This window comes from Acipenser ruthenus, chromosome 2, assembly GCF_902713425.1.
Source record: "Acipenser ruthenus chromosome 2, fAciRut3.2 maternal haplotype, whole genome shotgun sequence".
NCBI classification, from domain to species: Eukaryota; Metazoa; Chordata; class Actinopteri; order Acipenseriformes; family Acipenseridae; genus Acipenser; species Acipenser ruthenus.
This window is the reverse complement of record NC_081190.1, coordinates 78,568,223-78,584,002: the sequence shown is the minus strand read 5'-3', so window position 1 is coordinate 78,584,002 and position 15,780 is coordinate 78,568,223. Positions and strand designations below refer to the sequence as shown.

Here is a 15,780-nt window from a genome sequence, read left to right as displayed (position 1 = left end):
AGACCTGGCCGTCCCTCTAAACTTTCACCACATACAAGGAGAAGACTGATCAGAGATGCAGCCAAGAGGCCCATGATCACTCTGGATGAACTGCAGAGATCTACAGCTGAGGTGGGAGACTCTGTCCATAGGACAACAATCAGTCGTATACTGCACAAATCTGGCCTTTATGGAAGAGTGGCAAGAAGAAAGCCATTTCTTAAAGATATCCATAAAAAGTGTCGTTTACAGTTTGCCACAAGCCACCTGGGAGACACACCAAACATGTGGAAGAAGGTGCTCTGGTCAGATGAAACCAAAATCGAACTTTTTGGCAACAATGCAAAACGTTATGTTTGGCGTAAAAGCAACACAGCTCATCACCCTGAACACACCATCCCCACTGTCAAACATGGTGGTGGCAGCATCATGGTTTGGGCCTGCTTTTCTTCAGCAGGGACAGGGAAGATGGTTAAAATTGATGGGAAGATGGATGGAGCCAAATACAGGACCATTCTGGAAGAAAACCTGATGGAGTCTGCAAAAGACCTGAGACTGGGACAGAGATTTGTCTTCCAACAAGACAATGATCCAAAACATAAAGCAAAATCTACAATGGAATGGTTCACAAATAAACATATCCAGGTGTTAGAATGGCCAAGTCAAAGTCCAGACCTGAATCCAATCGAGAATCTGTGGAAAGAACTGAAAACTGCTGTTCACAAATGCTCTCCATCCAACCTCACTGAGCTCGAGCTGTTTTGCAAGGAGGAATGGGCAAAAATTTCAGTCTATCGATGCGCAAAACTGATAGAGACATACCCCAAGCGACTTACAGCTGTAATCGCAGCAAAAGGTGGCGCTACAAAGTATTAACTTAAGGGGGCTGAATAATTTTGCACGCCCAATTTTTCAGTTTTTTATTTGTTAAAAAAGTTTGAAATATCCAATAAATTTCGTTCCACTTCATGATTGTGTCCCACTTGTTGTTGATTCTTCACAAAAAATTACAGTTTCATATCTTTATGTTTGAAGCCTGAAATGTGGCAAAAGGTCGCAAAGTTCAAGGGGGCCGAATACTTTCGCAAGGCACTGTATGTGCCACAGTATGACGTAGACCCCGAACACATGCAATGACATAACTGGCAGTGACTACCTGATCTCCCTGGCACATGTCAGTGGCTTCCTCAAAGGGCAGTTTCAGTTCATAAGGCGTTAACTTACACGTGGCATAAAGCTCAGACAGAACTTCTGCAGGGATTCGCAGTATGGACCTCATCATCTTCAATTGGCTATTCCACCTAGTGGCATTTGCAATCTGCAGTTTGAAATGTCCTTCTAGGACCTCGGTGGCTTTGTGGCAAAATGATACAAGTTTGGAAACCTTTGCTATCACTGCCTTTATAGGGCCAGCCTCCTCCAGGGCATCATGGACAAGAAGTTGTAGAGTGTGAGCAAAGCAGGGGCTCCCTTCAGGTGGCAAATAATCCAGCTCCTCACTTACATCGACCAAATCAACAACGTCAGTTGATACATCCTGATCTGTGTCACTGTCCTTCACCATGTTGGCAGCATTATCAGCTACTATTCTAAAGTGTGTTTGCCCTTAAAACGCAGACACTTTGTAGTGCATAATCCCGAAAAATGACATGTCCCTGCTCTACCACAGATCTATGGTTAGGCAGATGTCCTGATGGGCTTGCTGCATTTTACTCCTCTGGTGATCGTGGACACTGGCAGTGCGCTGAGGAGTAAGTGTCTGGCTGATGTGTTTCCTACTGGGCATGGTGAAGCAGGGTTCAGCCAAGCTGAGGATGTTGCGAAAGTCTTTGCTGTCTACAATAGACAGGGGCAGGAGATCATTAGCTATGAAACTAACAATGCTGTCAGTCAGCTTCACTTGGCGAATGTCGATGGCCTTCCACTTCAGGTTTGAGGGTCAGGCATGAGGCTACCCACTGATATCTCCTCAGATTGGACAGCACTGATGGTAGCCTGAAACTCCTGCAGGACCTCAGGGTGCTTTCTCTGTAAATGCAAAATAGAAGACTTTTTTTTATCATATACTGAACATTCTTTATTAATGTAATTAATTTGTCACAAAACATGACACATTAATTATGACATCATGTACTTACTTGAAGGTGTCTTTTGAAGAGTTTGCTCTTGTTAAACTAGAGACAGATATATTGCAGTGCTTACATGTAGCACGATGGTTTCCCACCGTACCATTTGCACTTGGCTCATCGAAGTGATCAAGGACTGAAGACTTCCTAGGCATTGTACTTGTATATTTATTTTGATGTAGTATTTTTTTAAGGGGCTGTCCAATAATCAGTGGTTATGTTAGTCCAGAGTTCATACATAAGATTCTGGTATTCATCCAAAGCAGGGTCAGGGAAGCCAACAGGGTTCTCAAAACAGTCATACACAATAAAGCAATCAAAATAATCAAAAGCACAAAACAAACCTCTCTCTCTGACAGGCTGTCAACTGTTCTTTATATAGGGCTGGTCATTACCCTCGATTTCATGCAGGTGTGCTGACACACACACACCTTGATTACCTGTACAGGATTCTGGGTGAAGAACCATGCCCATGCCCCAAGTTTCACCACATGATTTAACTCAGATGTATTTGCAAGCAGTCATCACATTGGCAGATAATAAAGATATGGGCCAAAATGCCATGACAAAGATTTATACTTATTGACGCACAGCCAAGAATTGAATTGGAATTGACCAAAAAATTCCAGTTCCATTTTGAATTGACCCCAACTCTGCTCTGCTCACATCCAATTTAAGACAATTGCTCTTGCCTATCACTCTGTTCATCATACTGCCACTTCCTATCTCCAATTCCCTCATCTCTCCTTATATTCCCTCACCCTCTCCGCTCATCCTCTACTGGCCGACTTGTTATGCCTTCCCTGTGGTGGAACCAGCTACCAGTTATCTTTTACTGCTTTCCGCTGTCTTCTCAAAACCCACTTATTCAACCTTTATGTGAAAATTCCTATTTATATATATATATATATATATATATATATATATATATATATATATATATATATATATATATATATATATCTTTTTGTATTTTCCTTTATATTGTATAGATTGCATACAGGGATGGAAATAAGGCTCCCATTGCACAGCAGTTTGATCCATTCCTGGTTTTACTAGGCGTTTAATAAGACACACCTGTGCTTGTTACCTATACACTGGGGCTAATCAGGTTCATTTTAAAACCTGGAATGGGTGAAAGTGCTATGCAATAGGAGACTTACTTCCGTATGTGTGTTTGTTATGCATTATTGCCTGTAACTTATATACTTTTATATTTTGTTGAATTTCTGCAAGTCGCTTTGGATAAAAGAGTCTGCTAAATAATGAAATAATAGTAATGAGTTATTAACTAGCAAACTACCGTTCAATTCAGTGGAAAACAACCAAGCCAATGGGGATAAGCTGTAAAACAAACATTCTGAGAGGACCCAGGTCAAAGTGGACTGGCTCACAGCTTATACTGCTGCAACGCCAAGGATGATGATGAGATGGCAGAGTTTTCAACAAGACTGCTAATACAGCAGTCTTTCATAAAACAAGCAGAAAGCAGACGACAGACGCAGTAGTAAAGAAAAGCAGCAGTGGAGGCGTCCAATGACATAACCCTTGGCTTAGAGACACGTTACTTAGGTGATGAAACCTTGGGTGTATATATTAAACAAACATATACAAGCTGTAGGCCTAGAAATGTAATTTTATTAACAAAATACCTGAAAGGTTATAAATGCTAAAAAGAACAACTAAAAGACAACATCAAGCAAAATATTATTATTTTTTTTAATTAATAAGCAGATAATAAATACATTTCACATAAAATATGTGCAAGAGAATTACAAAGAGAAACAATTTGTGTTTATGAAGGAGTTAGTTATTGCCAGATAAAACTGGAGGATGGCACAAGCACTAAAGTCTTAAATACTCAGACTTCCACAGCTCTTCATGGGGCAGGAGATGCTACCCTCAAATGTAACAACACTGCTGCACGCATTCGGAATCTTCTCCTATTAGCAGTTACATGTTACATGTTACAGGCTTTACAAAGTTTAGTTAGCTAGATACATCAAAACAAGTGTCTTTGAATCGCTGCAGACAATCCTGAAAAAAGAGCTTGTCTCAATGAAGGAGGAACAATTGATTTAAAAACTGTATTAACAAACACAAAACCATGCACATCTGCTTTTTTGCCAGCTCAAGTACAGTTCTTTGTATTCATTGTAGGAAAACTTCATAGAGCCGGTTACATTTCACTAAGAAAGGTTCTCTCTGTGAACAGCTACATAATTCTGACAGCTGAAAGCAACTAAGAAATGGTACACTCTTCTTTGCACTACAGGAAGCAGGTAAGAAGACCATTTATTTAAAATGCTGTAATTCTGTCTACAAACAAATCTCGTTTTACAATTGTTTTTAGCATTTTTCTCATAAAATACTATGGCATTAGTTAATAAATTATCCACTTCCTTCTTACAGCTTTATCGGTTCAATAGGATTACTGTTATCTTCTGATACTTTCCACCTGGCTATATAGGGAAAAGTGAAGGTTTCCTTCCTCTAATGTTTTACCACACTGCTGCCATTTTAAGAACACTACCTTCATGGTTCAGTGCTAATCTACCATCTATTTGGAGATCTGTTGCTGAATGTGGAGGAGAAACTCATAATAAGACAAAGCTGCTTCTGTTCGGTCTTCAATTAAATGCTGGAAGAAGTTAGTCTTGGCAGAAGTATCGTCCCTGCAAAAGATTGGAAAAAAAAAAAAAGATTAGACAGACCTTTTTTTTTTTTTTTGAATAAATTTAGTCGTTGCCAATTATTTTTTATTATTTTCTCCCAATTTAGAATGTCCAATTATTTTTTAGGTTCAGCTCATCACTACCACCCCTGCGCTGACTCGGGAGGGCGAAGACAAACACACACTGTCCTCCGAAGCGTGTGCCGTCAGCCGACCGCTTCTTTTCACACTGCGGACTCACCATGCAGCCACCCAAGAGCTACAGCGTCGGAGGACAACGCAGCTCTTGAGCAGCTTACAGGCAAGCCCCCAGGCACTCGCTGGTGCGCGGTGAGCCGAGGACACCCTGGCCGACCTAACCCTCCCTCCCCCCGGGCGACACTCGGCCAATTGTGCGCCGCCCCCTGGAAGCTCCCGTTCACAGTCAGCTGTGGAATAGCCTGGACTCGAACCGGCGACGTCCAGACTATAGAGCGCATCCTGCACTCCACACGGAGCGCCTTTACCGGATGCGCCACTCGGGAGCCCCTAGACAGACCTTTTAATATTACAGAACCATTCTGCTTTAAAAAAACAAGCATCATTTTTGTTTTGCAATGTAAATGCAGATATTGTACTGTAATAAACATAATAAAAGTGTTTGTACACATCGTTTTATTCATAAATCAATTTCTCAAAATAAATCCAACTAATCAGTGCATTTATATTGGCCACTGTAAAAATAAAAACTATTTTTTCAGCATGTTATAAGTAAATAAAAAATGTACCTGCCTCACCAATTCAAATTACATTAACCTTGAAAAAATAAGTTTTCAAAAATAGGATAGAACCACTTTAATTGCACTTCAACTGCATTTCGAAAGCACTTACTTCAAAATATAAAGAACTGGATTAAATGATCTGTTCTCTTGGAGCCAGGTAATAAAAGATCGTGTTCTTTCAGAAGACGGGGTTTCAAGTTCTGGAATTTGTGTCTGTGTAGAGAGAAGCAACAGTAATTAAAATATACATTATGTATTGCTGAAAGCTAGGTCTAACAAATCAAAGTGGTGATTACATTAAAAAAAATGTGCAACATTAGTAATTGATGTAGTGCATTGCAGCCCAGCTACAGGTCAAAACTGCTGATATATGAAAGGCAGGTGTGTTTGAAAAAAAACTGGGTTGAGATTGAGCACTGAAACTCTATTATTATTATTATTATTATTATTATTATTATTATTATGTTTATTTAGCAGACACCTTTATCCAAGGCAACTTACAGAGACTAGCGTGTGTGAACTATGCATCAGCTGCACAGTCAATTACTTACAATTACATCTCACCCGAAAGACGGAGCACAAGTAGGTTAAGTGACTTGCTCAGGGTCACACAGTGAGTGAGTGGCTGAGGTGGGATTTGAACCGGGGACCTCCTGGTTACAAGCCTTTCTTTAACCACTGGACCACACAGCCTCCTATTAATACACTTAAGGTACTTGACTTCTCATTCATAGAGATCGATCCAGTAGGGATTTAGGCAGAACTAACTTAACACAGGGCAATGATCCTAAAACAACTACTTAGGTGGTAAAACATCTAGTTTCCATAATTATTTACAACACCAGATGTTGTTAAAATATCAAGTCTTTGTGCTTTCGTATTTCATTTTGCTGTTGAGTTTATAGTTACTTATTTATTAAACATTGATTTGGTATTTCCAGGGAGATCTTCTGTTTGATGTTCACACGCTAAACCAAAAGAGATCAATGACACTTCATATGGTAAACCTCATTACACTTACCATATTCTGTGGTACTGAAGTTTGGTTTGGATAGCCAAGTACATCCCTTATAAAATTCACATCACAGCTTTTGCCAACCCACAGATAAAGAACCTGAAGAGAAAGATTGCATTCTTTTTTTATTCCTTCAGCACATGTTAAATCTGTTCACAGAACTTCAGAAAACATCTGTTCATCCTGCCATTTCCAAAAACAAGCAAGTCCTCTTTTGGAACACACAATGCTTAATATAATCTCCTTGGCTGGAAGTAAAATGACAATGAATGGCACAGAATATAAAGCTATTTTCAGATAGAATAATACATTGTGAAAATCACATTTAATAATTTAGCTATATTTCAAACAGATTAGAAAGTTTAATGTAACATATGTTTCTTTCAAAACTGGACATTTGATGGTTATGTAATGAATGGAAGTACACAATCTGTAAAAGTTGTGGGATTATGTTGTTAGCTATAAACACATTCAACACATACCGAAAACACTGGTGTATCCATTAACACAGAGGTTTTCAAGCTGTGGGGCGTGCAACAAGGTTATTAGGGGGGTGCCAGTACCCGACTGGAAAATAAATTTTTCTGACTTCCTGGCGATTGTAAAAGCTCCACGGTAAATGGGAGACTCAGTGGGCCTCCAGGACGATTGACTCAATAAACTACCCAGGCAGGGATCACGCTTAACCTGACCAACCCCGTTAAATCTGACCAATCCTCGTCCACAGAGCTTGTGTCGTTTCAGACCTATCGTAGCTCAGCGACTATCGCACAGCCCTCCTTCATTTGAAAGTGCAGCGGCAGCGGGTTATAATATCAAATACATTTTGTTCACAAATAAAATGAAAGAAAAAAAGAAAAAAAAACTGTAGATACAGCTGCAGTTCATAAATAGAATGGGGTCTTAGTTTTTAGTTTAATTTACGGGTTTTGCTGCAGAATGTAGAAAACGGACAAACGAGGGTGCAACATTTTATTAAATAACTATTTATAAAGTTATAATAAAGTTACAATAAAAAATTAAGCTGGACAAACACTAATTACAATTCGTAATTGCATTAACATTAATAAAGACAAGTCACTTACTAAAATGTTGCACCCTCGATTTTGCGTTCTTTATTCCGCTTTTAAATGCGAAAGTAAGGACTTGGGGGATTTAAAAGCAAATGTTGTTTCACAGCACTGTCAATTAAACTGATTTTATTACTATTATTGCAGTATTGTTAATACAGTACACCTTTTATTTCTCAAACAAACAAACTGAAATTTCAATGATCGTAGATTAAAAGTACCAAAGGCGTTACTACTAGTAAAACCAGACCATGATATAAACAAAAAGGTATACTGCAATACAATCAGTTTAATTTACAGGTTTGGTTGTGAAACAATTAAATTAGATTTTAAATCCTCCACGTCCTTACATTTAAATGTGGAATGAAGAACGAGAATAAGTGACTATGTATTGATGTTAATACAATTGCGAAGGGATTGTAATAAAGTGTATCCCTCTTATAAATATATATTATAACTTTATTAAAGATTTGCCGCTGTCCCAGCTGCACTGTATCCTGGTAGAACCTACAGCACACTCAACACTACAATACTACAGGACTTACCGACTGTCCCGTTTGTTTGTCTTTTATGTTTCTGTATTACATAATGTTTTGCTATGTCATGCCACTACTTAGCAAGGGGGAGTGATGCTTGCCAGTCTGTCCATGTTCACCAATCCTGGACATGCATTTGTACCTGCAGAATGCTGGCGGGAGATTGGTGTCCGAATGGCATGCCCGGGATTGGTGAAGACGGATGGATTTAATGCAAAGAGATAAATAGGAGTGCATGCCTGAGCGCAGTTGTGCAGAGGCTGTCTGAGTGAGAGAGAGGTAGACTGAAATTTAGCACAGAGAGATAGGTTTCTATTATTTTGTTTTGCTTTGGCTTGGTCCTTAATTGTTTATTTGACCTGTTGCTAATAAACTGCTGAATTCCAGCACGAAGCTACTGCCTGAGTGGAGCCTGCTTTCATTTTACCCGCGACGTTACAATATGTTCTTTTAGGAAAATCGTATTTTCCTAAATATTGCACTGTTTACTAGAAAGGGGGGGGGGGGGGGGGCACAAAAAAAAATTCTCTGAAGGGGGGGGGGGGAACCCCTGCATTAACACATTATTCCCAAGATGTTAACACTTGTAAACCTAGTATTAACTTAACAGTGTTAAACTAACAGCCCAGCGCTTTCAAAATATTCCACAACTAATTACGTTACCCTTCTCAAGGCATTTCCCTCATTGTCCTTCCCCTTTTCAAGCCTGGCATACTGTATGCAGACAACTAATGTACCAAAGCATCTTTAAAAACAGTTGATTTTGTTGGGAGAAAACTGGAGATGTGAAGGTTTGATCTGTCTGAGAATGTACGTCACTCCTGCTGACCCAGTTGGCTGGCAGATGTGAGGTATGAGTCACTATGGAAGCTTTTTAGAAAACGATACAGTAATTAAAATTACCAAAAACAAATCAGTGTACAGTTGCCATGGGATGTGAATTACAAACTACTTAACAATACTGACACTGTATGGATGCTGTAGTACCCAATTCTAAACTATTTTCTACTGTATTTAACATACAACCCTGATACTTACAGATCCACAATCCATGAGGAAAGCCCCCTCTCTGGTAAGTCTCTCAGCAGAAAGCTGGAGAATAGGTGGCTGGGGTACTATGGAATCATTAACATGGAGGGCTCCCTGTTTTAAAAAAATAAATAAATAAAATAAATTGCAAAAACATAAAAAGTGTAAAAGCCTAATAAGGCGTGGCTTTAAATACTGTTCAGACAGCCACCTTCAAAGAAAAAATACTACTGAGAAAATGCAAATACAGTAGAATTAATGCAAACCCACTTTGGTACAAGATGTACATTTTCTCTATCTGTGAAATGCAAATAAATTTCCAATAGTTTTGACAGTTTCAAAACTAGCAAAAAACTACTCGGGTGTAAATCTTACCTAAACATGAATTATAACATTCTAGGTATCACATTTTCCTATATAAAAAACACACGCATTATCAGAGATTGCAAACACTGGAGTCATTGGAAAAGCAGTGATTTGTTACTGAGGGGTTGCTTCTGGGAGTTTAGAAGAATCTAACGTCTTGGATCTCTCTCAGGAACCAATCACTGCTTTCCAATGACTAATGTGTTTTTAAACTCTCACGTGACCTTTTGAAGTAAAATTCAGGAGACACAGAGGATAAGCAGCACTGAAATAAGCAATCAGTAAATTAGAAGCTTTTAAACATAAAACATAAAACTTTAAAAACAAAGTTACATAGTTAAAGTTAAATAGATTTACTAAAATCATTTTATTAGCTATGTTCCTACTGGGTTTTGTAACATTAACATTTTTTGGGGGTCTTTTTTGTATTGAATACACTGCATAAATAAATGCATGTTTACACAAATGGCCAATGTAAGTAACAAGATTCTGTATTTTTTACTGACACTGAGTCATTATAGGGTTAAAGCACAATATGCTCAAATACATTTTCCTGTAATACTTTTCACAGTAACGACATCAGCAATATTTTTTGAAGCATTTTTGTTTGGGACAATACAAAGACTTGAAACACATTCTGTTGTGCCCTTACCTCGTCAGTGAGATTGTCTATTCTGTATAAATTGGGATGAATCATGCGCATGATTTGTTGCAGAGGCTGACACTTGAACTCGCACATTGCAAACACTCGGTCATCCAGTCTAGTGCTAATACCAGTTCTCAGTGCTTTCTGTAAACATTTAAGTTAAATAGATATTCAATATGACAATACAGCAGGCAGTAATACAGTATGTAATAGTCAATTTAAAAAAACATACATTTTGTCAATGCTATTTTGTAGTACAATATATCTTGCATAATATATATTCTCTGAAATGCAATTAAAATTATTAAACTAAAGACGACACATTCTATATTTAGGGTTTAAAGCAGTGTGTGTGTTACTGGAGTGTGAAGTCACATTTAAGATTAACAATGGCCACCTATATAAAGAAAAATAACCAGAAGTGGAAAAAGTGCAATTGAAAGCATTCTTGTCAAAGAATGCTTTGATAAATTAGGTGCTGATTTAGCACCACACCTACTTTAGTAAATGTAATAAATGGATCCACTCACTCCTTTAACATTACTTACAATATTACAAGTTTTAAAACAGCATATTAATAACCAGACCAATCTCATTCAAATCCATCACACTATGTTCAGTGAAAGTCAAACTGTTCTGCAAACGAGGTTCATTGTGCAATGCTTGGCTTTGTTTACAAGTGTACGTGTCAAATTTATATTAGCTAGAACACTGGGAACACATTCAATACATGATCATGAATTAATTTATGACTGTATTTAAGCAATCACTGCATTTTCATATAAATGTTAATGAGTTGGCAATGCTGGCAGAAAACCCAGTTTTAAATAGACTGCGCCCGTATTTGACTGCAAAAAAATATGATGTATTATTTTTTTACACATTTGACAGTTTTCTGCAAAATGTTCAGTATTTCAAATGTAATGATTAATCCAGGTTTTTGAAAAAAAAAACTAAAACAAACACAAAAAACAGGTATAATAACTGCAGCTAGCTTAAACACTTAAACATAACTTTGTGCACCAAATTTCACTGTGTGAGTTGGTCCCTGAATTGTGCTGGTATGTGAATTAGAAATTGTCACATATCTGCAACTCTTTAGGCATCAGACTAGACCTTTTCCAGCAATGTCTTGGATGTTACAGTATATTAACTGCACTATTTGGGCCACAACAATTAACTAACCCTCCCTTGTGTGTGTTGGGGTGATGCACCCTCAGTTTTAAGACCATGTTAATAAAAGTCTATTAATATCTACACAATTTAGTTTGCAGGTATAAAATGGCAGGATTTAATTGTATAGATTATTTTTTGCCAGCCCTAAAAAAAAACAAAGTGGGGCTCCCGAGTGGCGCATCCAGTAAAGGCACTCCAAGTGGAGTGCAGGAGGTTGCCGTTCGGGTCCAGGCTATTCCACTGCCAGCCGTGGATGGAAGTTTCCAGGGGGCGGCGCACAATTGGCCAAGCGCCGCCCGGGGTGGGGAGGACTTAGTTCGGCCAGAGTGTCCTCGGCTCTGAGGTAGCTGCATAGCGGGCCTGCAGAGTGAAAAGAAGTGGACGGCTGACGACGCACGTTTCAGAGGATACGTGTGTTCGTTCGTCTTTGTCTCTCTTGAGTTGGCATGGGGGTTGCAGCGGTGAGCCTAAAATTTGGGCATTTCAAATTGGGGGGAAAATGGGGTAAAAAACAAAAACAAAAACAAAAAAACACACACAGTTTGGGCATTTCCTAATCTCAACCACATAATTTGTGTGACTGACAGCAAGTTGCTTCAATATTTATTAGTTGTTCTATATGAATATACCATATACATTTGCCAAATGGTGGAATTTTCTGCTGACTTGAGCTTTGTTAGTAATCTTTTCTTCTTCCAAGGAAAACCGGTCTTACTTGTTTGAGTAGAGCCAGGACATAGAGGGGAAAAAGCCTGAGAGAATACGGAGCTATCAGGCCAGACTGCAAACTGGAAGCAGTTGAGCGGTAAGCAGAGAGCGAGTCCACCACAGCGTTTACCAGGGCATCTCGGGAGTCCGACAGATTGGAGGAAATCGATCGATCAATAGCTGAAAATTGGGAAAAATAAAGAAAAAGAAGCTATCATTTAACAGGGGTTTTAAAGGGGGCAGATTAACCAAGGGTTTAAAAATGTGTGTGTATGTGTTTTGTTTTTTCTACCTTGTTCGCAAACAACTTTCTCTCCTGCCTCTTGGTTTGGTTCCGCACTGTGGCACTAAAACTGATCTAACCTGAGTCAAAGTCAAGTCTGGAAAAGGAGCTTATGTGCTTTGGTTAATACACCATTAACGTTGCTGTATCCCTCCATTTCCCAGCATGTACCAGCAACCAGGTTAAATGGAGGTTACATCGAAAAAACTGAGAAATTCTGATCACCAAAACAACAACAAAGCTGCTTAGCCGAGCCTGTGACACAGTCATGCCGGCCCCGGAGTGTATAAAGGACTGTGCACAGATTGCACCGTCATTTTTCCTTCAAGCCTACTGCAATCATGGACACAGCGACCTTGAAGGCTAATGCTTACATTACATTTCAGGGAACCAGGGTTATGATAATAACCCAACGTTCCCTCTGAAGTACGAAATGTAACCATTACCGAATGGGTCATTTTGCAGGGTGTCAATAACCCTATTGGACAGACCCCGACGGCTCAAATGCCATAAGGTCCCCCGCGCCTGATTGAGCAGGTCGTGGCACTTGGGCAGTCTCCACGGCTGACCGCTCAGGAGCTGCATCAGGGCTGAAAATCATAGCCTCCTGGGCCAATAAAGGGTTACTAAGAGCCACCTTGGCCAGGTCCTGCCTGATTTTTTCCAGACAGCCACTGGTGTGCCAAGGCACCTATCGCCAGCGGGTCTCCGCCTCCTTTTATTGAGGGGACAGTGGGTCGATTCCTGGGAGGTAAGCAGATCTATCTGTTCTCCTGAATCTCTCACAAATGAGGCTCACCACCTCGGGGTGAAGCCTCCACTCTGAGGCGCTGGGAACTCCCCTTGAGAGGAGGTCTGCTGCCCAGTTTGTCACACCAGGCAGGTGTATTGCCTGCAGTGAGAGGAGGTTCCCATGAGCTCCAAGCAAAAGCTTGCGGGCCACACGATGGAGATTGGGAGACCTGGGGCTGCCCTGGTGGTTTATGTACGCCAATACTGTTGTGTTGACTAGCACATATCTCCCTAGAGATAAAAAAGTTCTGCGAGGTCAGGTAAACTGCCTGCAGCTCCAAAACATTTATGTGGAGACCTTGCCACACCTTGCGCACCCCTGCTATTCCACACAACACCCCAGCCTGTCTGGACACGTCCGTGGTGACACTGCCCAGCGCTACGCCGAAGCGTAGATGAGCAGGCTGTTTCCACTAAGAGAGTGCCTTTAGACAGTAGCGAGACACTGTAATAGGAGGTTGCGGTTCAACTCGGGCTGAAAAACCCTGCTGTTGAACGAGGCCTGCAGACGCCACATGCGAAGGAGACCAAAGGTAGGGTCTGAGAAGCTGCTGCCATCAAGCCCAGAAGTTTCTGGAACGTCACTACCGAACGAGCACTCTACTGCCGTCCGACAGAGTGGACAGCATGGACCTTGAGTCCAAGCACACTCCTAGATAGGAGGCTGTCTGAGAAGGCATGAGCTGGCTCGTCACATGCTTCACCGTAAGGTGGCCAGAAACAAGTTCCGTGTGGGCATCTGTCTGTGTTGGAGACTGGGCACATATGAGCCAGTCATCCAAATAATTGAGTACTCTGATGCCTTTGAGTCTCAATGGGGCCAGGATAGCCTCCATGCACTTTGAAATGGCACAGGAAGCTAGAGAGGACAAATGGCAAGACCCGGAACTCGTACGCTGTTCCCTGAAAAGTGAATCGCAGGTACTTCCTGTGAGCTGGTTTTATGGGGACAACACTGTCAACATTTTGAACCTCCTTCGGCTCAGATACAGGTTGACCTGTCTGAGGTTGAGGATCGGGCTGAGGCCACCATCCCGCTTGGGCACTAGGAAGTACCTGGAGTAGAAACCTTCCTCCAACTGGAGGGGGTCTATCATGCGAATAGCCAATTTTTGCAGCAGAGCTGCTACCTCCTGAGACACCACTGTGGTGTCCTGTGGGTCTGGGACTGATGTTACAGTCACGCCCAGAAAGGGAGGAGAACCGTGCTTGAACTGCAGTGAGTAGCTGGTCTGAACAGAAGTAAGCTGACGCAAATACTCCACATGGCTCCCTGAAAAGGGGTCCTGGGCCTGAGGCAGCAAACTCCTAGGGCTGCTGCACGGCTTGTGTCTTGGCCTGAGGCTTCTGTCTCTGGGCCCAGGGCGGCAGAACCTATTGTGGCCTCCGCGGCGAGAAGGAGCGGGCTGCTTTTGAACACCACCTCTGGCAGCAGGCAGTATTGGTCTGTCCTCAACAGGCAGTACTGGTCTTTGTGGCTGCTGGGGCGAGGGCGTCAGTATGCTGCTGGTTTGCTCACTGGGGGTGGTCGCTTGGGGAGAAATGTGCACAATACTCGCAGAAACTGCAATTCACCAGTGCCTCTTTGGCATGCTCTGGCCCCGGGCAGAAAGATAATCTGCAGTGCTTGTCCTCAACAGGCAGACTGGCCTTGCATGTCTCGCAGGGATAAAACCCAGGCATTATGCAAGTAGCAACGCAGTGTACAGTAACAATGTACAGGTGCTGCCTCAGTCTGCTTAAAAGACAGCAATGGGGCTGTTCATGAACCGAACAAGACAGCTTGGTACCGGACTGGGGATGCAAGCACCAGTCAGTAGCGGGTCGGAACCAGGTCGGTGACTTTTACCCCCGGGTTGGTACGGTACGGTACTGGTCCGAACCGGGATGGTACCGGTTCAGTGAATGTAGCACCTGGTCAGGACTGTACCGGTTCGGTGACTTTAGCACCGGGTCGGAACTGGAACGGTATCGGATTGGTGACTTTAGCACTGGGTCGGTACTGTACTGGATCGGTTCAGTGACTTTACCACCGGTTCGCAGTTACTGCGGGTAGCACTGTACAGGGATGCCCACCTGTGGAAGCTACTGGCAAAACCATTCAGTTAGTACTCACACGAGACTGAGGGAAGCCTGCTTGTTAGAAAGAACTAACAGCCATCGTAATGGTGATGCAAAAGCTGTCACCAAAACGGCATCAAGATCACAACAAGCAATCACAACTGAAGCAGCCCTTTGGTCCTGTCCAGCAGCTGCTGTCACTACACATTTGCAGCAGCACACGCTGCAGACATGCCTGCACTAAGTCTCTGTGAAAACAGAAAAGATATTTCTCAACAAAATATAGTAATAACAATTACTTTAATTATACAAACCGTCTCGTAATTTTGGCTGAAGCCAAACGAGAATAAAATAACTCCAGTCTGAGCTATTGTAGCCTGGGGGAGAGCAATCGACACACTGTAAGGCAAAGGATATAAAAATTCCACAATTCATAAATAATTATACATCATTACAAAGATGTGTATTAGATCGGATTCTTTAAAATTATTAATTTATTGTTAACAAATTCTATCAGAAGGGTTGTTTTAGTTCTTCGTGCAGTAAAACTGTTTAAGA

The 15,780-nt window shown here is 41.3% G+C and overlaps 1 protein-coding gene across 3 annotated transcripts in view; it reads right to left on the bottom strand.

Annotated features, from left to right (window-relative positions):
• Positions 1-3,810: 3,810 nt before the first annotated feature.
• The window catches only part of LOC117409460 (protein transport protein Sec24B), a 40,902-nt gene continuing 28,932 nt past the window's right edge, over positions 3,811-15,780 (bottom strand). For all 3 annotated transcript variants that reach the window (XM_059001879.1, XM_059001887.1, XM_059001889.1), the window contains 6 exons: positions 12,094-12,266; positions 10,209-10,346; positions 9,200-9,304; positions 6,562-6,654; positions 5,650-5,753; positions 3,811-4,780 (listed from right to left, as the gene is read on the bottom strand). In XM_059001879.1, the coding sequence (XP_058857862.1) occupies positions 4,666-4,780; positions 5,650-5,753; positions 6,562-6,654; positions 9,200-9,304; positions 10,209-10,346; positions 12,094-12,266 (728 nt within the window). In that variant the 3' untranslated portion in view covers positions 3,811-4,665. The remainder of the gene's footprint in view (positions 4,781-5,649; positions 5,754-6,561; positions 6,655-9,199; positions 9,305-10,208; positions 10,347-12,093; positions 12,267-15,780) is intronic.